The sequence below is a fragment of the Schistocerca americana genome, chromosome 1 (assembly GCF_021461395.2).
Source record: "Schistocerca americana isolate TAMUIC-IGC-003095 chromosome 1, iqSchAmer2.1, whole genome shotgun sequence".
Lineage (NCBI taxonomy): Eukaryota > Metazoa > Arthropoda > Insecta > Orthoptera > Acrididae > Schistocerca > Schistocerca americana.
Window position 1 is genome coordinate 1,012,162,991 of NC_060119.1, and position 9,996 is coordinate 1,012,172,986.

At 39.0% G+C, this 9,996-nt stretch overlaps 1 protein-coding gene and 1 pseudogene across 1 annotated transcript in view; one reads left to right on the forward strand and one right to left on the reverse strand.

The window, feature by feature from the left end:
- Positions 1 to 8,164, forward strand: part of LOC124616207 (protein krasavietz) — a 60,556-nt gene extending 52,392 nt beyond the window's left edge. The window contains exons 9-11 of the mRNA XM_047144514.1: positions 6,197 to 6,416; positions 7,225 to 7,347; positions 7,470 to 8,164. Of these exons, the coding sequence (XP_047000470.1) occupies positions 6,197 to 6,416; positions 7,225 to 7,347; positions 7,470 to 7,498 (372 nt within the window). The 3' untranslated portion in view covers positions 7,499 to 8,164. The remainder of the gene's footprint in view (positions 1 to 6,196; positions 6,417 to 7,224; positions 7,348 to 7,469) is intronic.
- On the reverse strand, positions 4,519 to 4,636 carry LOC124556758 (annotated as a pseudogene).
- Positions 8,165 to 9,996: the final 1,832 nt, after the last annotated feature.

Here is a 9,996-nt window from a genome sequence, read left to right on the forward strand (position 1 = left end):
CCAACTATTTTTTAGTAATTGGCTTGAAACTTTGGTAAATTTTACCGTTTGTGCTGACACTGCCTAATTTGAAGAGATACTGCAGGGCGACCATATGGCCTGGATCATTGCAAATCCGGCTGCATTATGTCTAGCACAAGCATGAAGCTTGGCCAAAAGTTCAAGTCCATATCTTCAACTGCAAGGAAATCATTGCAGTCTTAATATTGGTCAAAATTTGTCGCGTTGTGTCACGACAAATTTTGAAGTATACTTTGAGTCGAGTTATTTGACCGGGGTTTGCATGAGTAATGTTATACATAATTTCGTTGGAATCAGCAAAAAAAACTGTACAGGGTCGCATCTTACTAACCATTCTTATGAATTAGTTTCGATTTTATTAGACTCCAAATATGACATTTTTTTTATGTTGCATGCACACGGACTAAGTACACTTCAGACAAGGGGGTCTAGATCAGCAGCTATTGCAGCTAGAGGCCTGAAATCTTGGGAAACTTACTTCAACACTTGACTAAAGCTACAGTTAAAATTTGACGAAAATTGGAGACCATGATGGTGGGAACTTTTTTCAGTTTTAGACCACTTGGTGTGGAATGACCCTATATCAATACCTCCGTCCACATAAAACACACAAACTTCCATTTCGACTGCTATCCATTCCACATAAAGTCCCTTCTATACAGCCAACCACCCATGGTCGTCACACCTGCAGTCCCCCTCTGTTGTAACTGCGACCGGAAGGGTCGTGGGGTTGATGTGACGGAAAGCACGGCGGGACCCATGGAGCAGCCCACGAATAATAACACAAATGGGAGAGGATGGACATGAACGACAAAGGGCCTTACAAACAACAACAAGATAGAAACAGCAGAGTCACAAGAAAACCTAACTAATCAACCACATACACTCCTACACAGTACAAGAATGTAAACACGCTGTCGAAGCCGAGATGTCGATAGATGCATGCCAAAATTAGACCTACTGACTGAGCGAGAGGCAGGTGCTTAAATACGTGATTGGGGGTGCCGCTATTGGATGCTGGGACATGTTCCACTGTGGTGCCCTCATATTAAATGTGGACCAGGAGACGCACGCCGCCACAGGTTACGGCACAATGGTCTCTAGGGGTCTTCAGTGTCCATGCTGTCTGGCGCGGATTCAAAATCTGCGGCGTGCGGTATCAGACCCTCAAAATATGTCAAGGATCTCCCTGATGCCTTCACACATCAAAATTGTTCTCTGAACCTCGTCGGAAACGGACCTCTCATGCCTTGTGTCTCCAGCCAGCTGCTATTCCCCACATACTCACTGTCCAGCCTAAAGGAGCACGACTCTTGTGGTTCAGTACCACCCATAACTGGAGCAACTGAATCACTTCGTCTGCCAGGCTTTTGAATACCGCTTATCATGCCCCTGAAATAAGAAGTAACTTTCCCACCCCTCCCACAGTGGTCTTTAGCCACCCACCCAACCTACACAATAGCCTTCTCTCTCCCTACTCACCCCTGCTCCTAACCTGTTGGCCAATGGCTCATATTCCTTCAATAGATCTAGGTGCAAGATGTTTCCCATGCATCTTCGGTCTATCTCCTACTTCAGTCCTGTGAAAACTGGGATGTGAATTACCATTTTATCTGCAACAGTTGTGCCGCATTCTACTTCCACATGACAGTTCCACAAGCTGTTGGTATGCATGAATGACCACCGTCAAAATGTGTTTGATGACTGCTTCACAGCCTGTGCCATCTGGATTATTCCCATCAGCTTTTCTGAATTGTGCAGGTGGAAACTCTCCCTGCAACATTTTCTTCATTCCCGTAGTCCTGCTTGCCTTAGGCTCTGCTAGTCCCTGTCCTCCATGTGCTGATTGCCTTCTTGCCCCAACTCCAGTACTACATAATCCTATCCTTTTCTCTACTTCTCTCTTCTCCCTTTTTCCGTGGGCCCCAATGTAGGGCTAAGCCCAACAGTCATAAAAGTCCCTGCATGCTGCAAGGTCCCACAGGCAGCACTATTCGCCCCTACCTGCTATCCCTTGCCCTCCCCATCTCATGCTCATTCTTATCTCTACTACCCACTTCAGCTAGATTGTTGCTCATGTCATATGCAGTCAGACCCTAGTGGCTAAAGACAGTGGCCACATATGTGTGATTTGCAAATGTACGTGTGTTTTTTACTTCTGAGGAAGGACTTGTCCGAAAACTAAAATATGTAGTGAGTAGCAGTCCCTCTCTTCCATATTGTTATTGATCTAATTTGATTGAAGAAAAAATCAATGGTATAGATGTTTCACTATTGATGGACTAAGCTTGTGATTTCTTGAAGTTTCAAAATCAGTTCTTCATCCAATTGTTAGTTGTGATTTGGGTTCTGTAAAAGTGTGTGCCATTGGGTTCTCCTGAACATTTGATAAATGTACACAAATAACAACAAATGAAAGCTGCACCGACTTTTCTGATTCTGTACAACAAGGATGGCAAGAAGTTCCTTAACCAAATTTTTATTGGTAACAAGACCCGGATTTCTCATAAAAAATCTAAAAACAGTGCCAGTCATTGGAAAGGAATCTTTCACAACCACCAACAAAATCAAAAATTCAGAACTCTGAGCATCAAAAATGACAGGGTCACACTGTTTTGGAATTGAAAGGACATCTTACTCACAGACGTTATGCCAGAGGTGAGATGATAAATGCAGCAACCCACTGTCAGGCTCTTTAGACTACACCATGTCATTCAAAACAATCTGCATAGATTGTGTTAATCAGAATTGTGCTTCTTCATGATAAAATTCACCCATATTCTGCTGTGTTAGCGAAGAATTTGGTTCTGCAGTTTAAATGAGTATTTTTTGAACACCTGCATTATAGCCTGGACTTGACTCAGGTGATTACCATCTGTCGCCAAGTTAAAAGATTTTATGGACAGAAAATGCTATGGAAATGACATTGAGTTGAAAGAGGTTGAGTGACTGGCTCAACAGCTTCATGGCAGATGAGTATGCACACCTACAAAAATGCATGAACCACTATGACAAATTTTAAAATCTGAACAGTGACTGCACATGAAAATAGCTGAGATACGAAAATGTGCTGTAAAATAAATTTCAAAGCATTTAACTTCAACAGGGATACTGTATACACCATCACATACTGCAAGTAAAAAGGCCCCTATCTCAAAAGTATTTGTTTCTGGATAAATGTTTATTGTAATGTTTCTTCTAGTTCTACCTCGTATCATTTCAGAGAAAGTGTTTTTAACCACCTAATATGAAAAGTTAAAATTTGTTTATTCAACAATACTATGAAAAGGACAGTCAGTTACAAAGAAAAGACTGCTGTACATTTAAGCTTGCGACCAGAAGGCCTTCTTCTGAAACACACACACACATATCAAATCCCTAGTTTTCAGTGTTGCTAGATTTATTGGTGACTGTCACAGTAATGCTGTTCCCCTAGAGTTACAGGTATGCGATTCGGGTGGGGGGGGGGGTGCAAAAACAAGGACTTATCAGAATATCTCTGAAGTTTCTGAGGGGGAAAAAATTCCACCAAGATTTGCCCACGTATCACTTGCTACCTGGAAAACTTCCCTGTGACAATAAGACATCCTTAGCATCTATATGACTGAGGGTTTGGGGGAAAAAGCATAGTTCAGGAACACCTGGAGTATCTCCACCAAATTTGGCGTATACATGGCTCATTATTAGCATAAAAATTATGTGGGAGTAACATGACCCCACTACACTAGAGGTGGTGTTCACAATGAGAAAGAATGACATGTAGAAATGTCTGAAGACGACCTGTTAGTATTTCTTTCTCGTAATTAGTTGACTTTGAATATTATAAAAGGATGTCACATAATCTCTCTTATTTGTGTTGTTTAGTGCAGCAACCACATGAGAATTGAGCTTAACATCCTTTGTAAACTTGTGTTATGTAAAACAGTAGATGATCGGACAATTACCAGTGATAATCCTTTTTCTCAAAACTACTACTAATTACTGGAAGAATGAAGTTTCCTTAGACTACAGGTGAAACTACAGAACAAAGTTCACCACAGATACAGGAAATATGTGTGTGATATGTTGTGTATGTGAAATAAATTCGCATGTGGTTTTTGTGTGCATGTGTGTTACGTGTGATGTATGTGCACTTAGGCAAAACTGCAAGCAAAAACCTGGTCCTGTATATTTTTAAGATTTTATACTTGTAGTGCTGTCAGTTGTGTGTGACACACAACACGTAATACCTGTGTAGTGAATGTACCTCTACAGGAGGTAACCTAAAATATTTTTAAAAAATAAAAAAAAGGTCCCGCACAGGCCATGAAGGCCCAAAGGTACTGACTGCCTGCCATGTCATCCTCAGCCCATAGGCACCACTGGATGAGGATATGGAGGGGCATGTGGTCAGCACACTGCTCTCCCGGCCGTATGTCAGTTTCCAAGACCGGAGCCGCTACTTCTCAATCAAGTAGCTCCTCAGTTTTACCTCAAAAGGGCTGAGTGCACCCCACTTGCCAACAGCGCTTGGCAGACTAGATGGTCAGCCGTCCAAATGCTAACCCAGCCTGACAGCGCTTAACTTCGGTGATCTAACTGGAACCGGTGTTACCACTGCAGCAAGGCCGTTGGCTAAAATATTAATACCTAGGCTCTAAATTTCAGAATTCATTGATGTTGCTGTTAAAAGAAAACAATGAAATGTTTCTGTATACAATAATAATAAAGTGACGCATTTTCAAAGCTTGACACTTCAGAAGAATTCTGTCAAGAGGACCTCTTGTTACATAAACTGTCAAAAATTCTCAGTACTCTGAAACAGTTAATGTAGTTAAGTATGTTGCATTAGTTTTAACAAAGTTCAGAGACCTATATTGCTTGCCCGTGTGGGTAAATCTGTTTAGCTATTAAAGTTTTATCTTATTCATGCCATTTATTCAAAGGAAATTATATGTATAGTATTGTGTACTTTATTATTCACGATACGTAACTAATTCTTTTTTACTAGGGAGCTATCTATGGCCATTGTTTCTGCTGACACATGTGGCGAAAATGTGACACAGCGTTATCGTCAAATAATTTGTTGTGCGCATAGCCACTGCTTTATTAGGGTGATGATTTTCAATGTACAATGCAACTGATTCCCATGCTTTAAGCATTTCTCTTATTGTGCCGGAAGATTGCTGCCTTACTGTTACTGTCTCCTCCTCCTCCTCCTCCTCCTCCTCCTCATATGAAGAACTCCTCTCCACAGCTTCCTGGTGTGAAAGTTGTGAAACCCACTGCAACTCCTTAAGCTCTTTGCTAGTCTTTTCTTGGCCACAATCTTTCACAAGCACATCAATATCAGCGTTACCCATTTCTGGTTCCATGCTCTTGGCATAGTCACAATCTTTTTGACTACAGGTTCCACAGGTACTGACTCAAATGTCTGTCAGTTTTAACAATGCCCACTGGCCAAAGGTTCTATCAAGCAGAAGTGAGAGGTCTCTTGGTGATCCCTTCCCATGCCTTTTCAATCATCATTGACAAATGCAGTGATGTTGAAGTGATATATCCAGAACTCTGAGAGCAAGATTGGTAGCTTCAGTCAACTGAAAGCAATGCTCGAAGTGTGCTTTAGTGCAGAGCTTCTTAAAATTAGAAATCATCTGTGGTCCATATGCTGGCATAACGGAGTGATGTTGTGAGGCAGTAATTGGATCTTGATAAATTGAAGTTCTTCAAGGAGGTGATTTTGTAGGCCTGGGGAAGGGGCAGGAGCGATTTCCATAACAAGCAACGCATAGAGTTGAAGATTCATCTCGAGCAAATATTTTTTTCACCTGAATCCCAAAGTCTTCATTGATGCAATCACAAGAGAGATCATGCATCACCTAAGCCTTGCTGTTGGACGTCAACATCACATTTAATCTGCTCTTCTTGACTTCATACTTATTGAAGGTTCTAGGAGTTTCTGAATCCTAAACAAGCAGCAGTTTAATTTTCAAATTGCTGCTTGCATTGGCACAGAATAGCAGTATGTGACAGTCTTTCATTGGCTTGTGACCAGAAAATGAATTCTCCTCTGCTGTTGTAAAGGTATGCTTCAGCATCTTTTTCTGTGAAGAATATTTACCAGTGGGTTAGTGTATTGTCACATGTTGCATTTTTTGAGTTCATTTACAAAAAAGGACACATTTTGTTATTGTAGGTGTGGACAACAGTTATGTCACAAGTTGAATGGAATAAAAAGGAAGAACTGGTAGCTGAACAGGCACTAAAACATTTGAAGCAGTATACGCCTTTGTTCGAAGCTTTCACAACCACAGCACGTTCTGAACTGGCACTGATGCTCAAAGTGCAAGAGTATTGTTATGGAAACATGAACTTTATGAAAGTTTTCCAGAAAATTATCCTGTTATTCTACAAGAGTAAGTAGAACATTTTGTGTGTGTTAATTTAATTTTAGTAGCAATTAGACGCACAGATGTGTTCAATAATAAACTACCTAAGTTTAAAGTGAAATTATTTCATTCTTTTTCTTCAATCTTGTCATCCAGAAATGTATGCGCGCAAGAGGCATCATACATGGGCTTGCTGGCACAGCTTCTAAAAAGTTAGGGACGTAGTCTTAATTACATGAATGAACTTCCTAGTTACTAAGATTATACTGTCATATTTAAGGCACTATAAAAATGATGATATGAGTAATTTCTGAGAATTTTAATTTTTGATCTTATTTTGTGGAAGACCAGTCTTTCTAGAAATAACTGCTTTTGGCAGTATTTTGGACAATACTGCCATTTGTTCCTCTTACTGTCTTTTGAGAATTAGTGTTTGAACAGTAGAAAAACAACCAACCATGACACCCCCTCCCCTCTCTCTCTCTCTCTCTCTCTCTCTCTCTCTCTCTCTCTGAACTGTGGGTCCCCTTAAAATTGTCAGAGTAAGTACTGTAGTTAGTGTGATAATGGCATACCTCTTCTAATAGGACTACCGTGTTCCTCAAATCAACCTTTGGGTTGATGAAGCTTTACTCTTAGGATGTCAATTGATAAAATAAAAGAAACATCATGTTGTAACAAATGATTTTGTGACAGACCTGAAGTCTAATAGCCATTTCCAATACAGTATATATCCAGAAACAAGAATTTAAATTTCATTTTCTGTTCAGTAATGATATTTGTCCTTCAGTTACTGGTATATAACAGTTTTTTGTTTTATTTTTGTTTCATGTAGCTGATGTATTGTCAGAGGGTGTAATTTTGAAATGGTATAAGGAAGGTCACTCAGTGAAAGGAAAGATGATGTTTCTGGACCAAATGAAAAAATTTGTTGAGTGGCTACAGAATGCTGAAGAAGGTAAACACTTATTACTGATACTTATGGATATTTATTGAAGATATTTTTGAAGGATTTTTATTGAAGATGTTTTTGAAATTACTATTATTCCACTGATGTAACATCCTGCACTACTATTACAGAATCCGAATCTGGTGAGGAGGAAGACTAAAGAAAAGGAACAATTGTGGAACTGCTGTTGTTACAGAATTAACAGCTTTCTGGAAGGTCATCTCGGTGTAGTGTTCAAGGATGCAGTGAAATCGGAGAAATACTGAACTCTTGAACTGAACAACAGTTGTGAAAAATTGTTTCCATTTCTTTACTGCATATTACTCACAGGATTAATTCATAACTTACTTTTAAGGAACAACGAGAATGGTATATTCATCTCTGACTTGCGGTGCCTTATTCTTCTCTTGTACAGTAGTAGTCATATGTCAGCGAGATAAAGGAAAGTTCATAGTCTTAAATTTCTTCTGAGTTCTGAAAGAGAACACTTAAGGTCATTTATTTGTTATTGATTCACTGATTAAAATTTTTTATTGCATTGGTATTTTTAAAAATGTAAATAAATTCGTTAGAGATGAAAATACCACACCACGTTAGAAGGTAACTCAATTCTAACTGAAGTTTATTAATTATCACCTTCTGTTTTTTATATATTTGTTTATATGGTATAGTCTGTCTGGTGAAGTTATCGGCCGTGTCTGCCAATGTTTATATCATGCTGCCAAATAGAAAAGAATCTTTGTAAATGAGATTTATTTTATCTACAAGATGGAAGTCTTTCCCAAATTACCTCAAGGAAAGGGTTTAATAAACATATTAATAGAAACTGATGTGTGTTTATTTTTTGTGTGTACTCCCTTGTATGCACGAATATACCGGTATATATTTCTTTGTTGGAATGATTTCTTTTGTTTTAAGCAAAAGAGAGGATAAAGTATTCTTTAGGTAAAATCTGCAATACAAAGCAGTGTATAAAGTCTTAATTAAATTTACAATATAAAAGCACTATCTTAGTTGGCAATTGATATATGTATTAAATTATTGCATAGTGTCAGGTTTTCAAATAAAATTTATTGCACAGCTGCATTCCTTTACATGTCAGATGCACAATGTGAGTTTCAGCTGTGAGGCACACACTTGATCAACAACTACACCTTTTTATCAACCTATTCAATGCTTTCAGTGTGAAGTGAAAACCTATCAGTGCAGGTTTGCTTTTTACTATTGCTCATGTAAATATGTTGTAATTATAAGGAAGAGTCCAAAAATGTACTTCAATAACTCCTAAGTCAGAGGGTCCTACATCATCATTATTATTGCCTTTGCAGAGTTTGCAATAATAGCAAAAAAACTAACTGTATTTAGGTGAATTTTATTTGGTTTCCTAGTAACATAGTGAATTCGTATAGTTTGTAATCTGTGATGTTCATTTTATTGTACTGCAAATTCCTCAAGAGTAGAATTCGTCATCTGGTTGTTCGTTGGGCAACCATTCTAGGATACCATTTAATTTCCTCCATTATACTTTGATAAATTCATGTGTCAAACTGGGATATAAATTAGAAACTGCAGCAAACTGTTGCCTTTTTTGAGCCCTTCATTCTTCTATGGAAGAATACAATGTTTTACTCTTTGCTGTACGTGCAGTAATGATCAACTTGTGATAAGACATTTGCGTACAGTATCTTTTGCAGAAGCTTTTCAATGGTTTTCACAGTATTTTCTCGTATACAGTCCTGCTCATATCCCCTTAGTTTCACACACACACACACACACACACACACACACACACACACACACACACACACTTAAATTGTAACTGAAATTTCTCTGTTCTTTTAATCTAATGTCAATTTGAGAAATTGATACCACATGTGAAATTTTGTGCAAATACTATAAAATAGTTAGGTTGCTAACAGAATGCTGGAGGGCTGTGTGGGTTAGCAGTTCCAGAGTAGCAACATTTAATTCCATTTATAAACCGGTGTGTGGCTGGATTGAAGAGTTTTTAGCAAACAGAACACAGCATGTTGTTATCAATGGAGAGACGTCTACAGACGTTAAAGTAACCTCTGGCGTGCCACAGGGGAGTGTTATGGGACCATTGCTTTTCACAATATATATAAATGACCTAGTAGATAGTGTCGGAAGTTCCATGCGGCTTTTCGCGGATGATGCTGTAGTATACAGAGAAGTTGCAGCATTAGAAAATTGTAGCGAAATGCAGGAAGATCTGCAGCGGATAGGCGCTTGGTGCAGGGAGTGGCAACTGACCCTTAACATAGACAAATGTAATGTATTGCGAATACATAGAAAGAAGGATCCTTTATTGTATGATTATATGATAGCGGAACAAACACTGGTAGCAGTTACTTCTGTAAAATATCTGGGAGTATGCGTGCGGAACGATTTGAAGTGGAATGATCATATAAAATTAATTGTTGGTAAGGCGGGTACCAGGTTGAGATTCATTGGGAGAGTGCTTAGAAAATGTAGTCCATCAACAAAGGAGGTGGCTTACAAAACACTCGTTCGACCTATACTTGAGTATTGCTCATCAGTGTGGGATCCATACCAGATCGGTCTGACGGAGGAGATAGAGAAGATCCAAAGAAGAGCGGCGCGTTTCGTCACAGGGTTATTTGGTAACCGTGATAG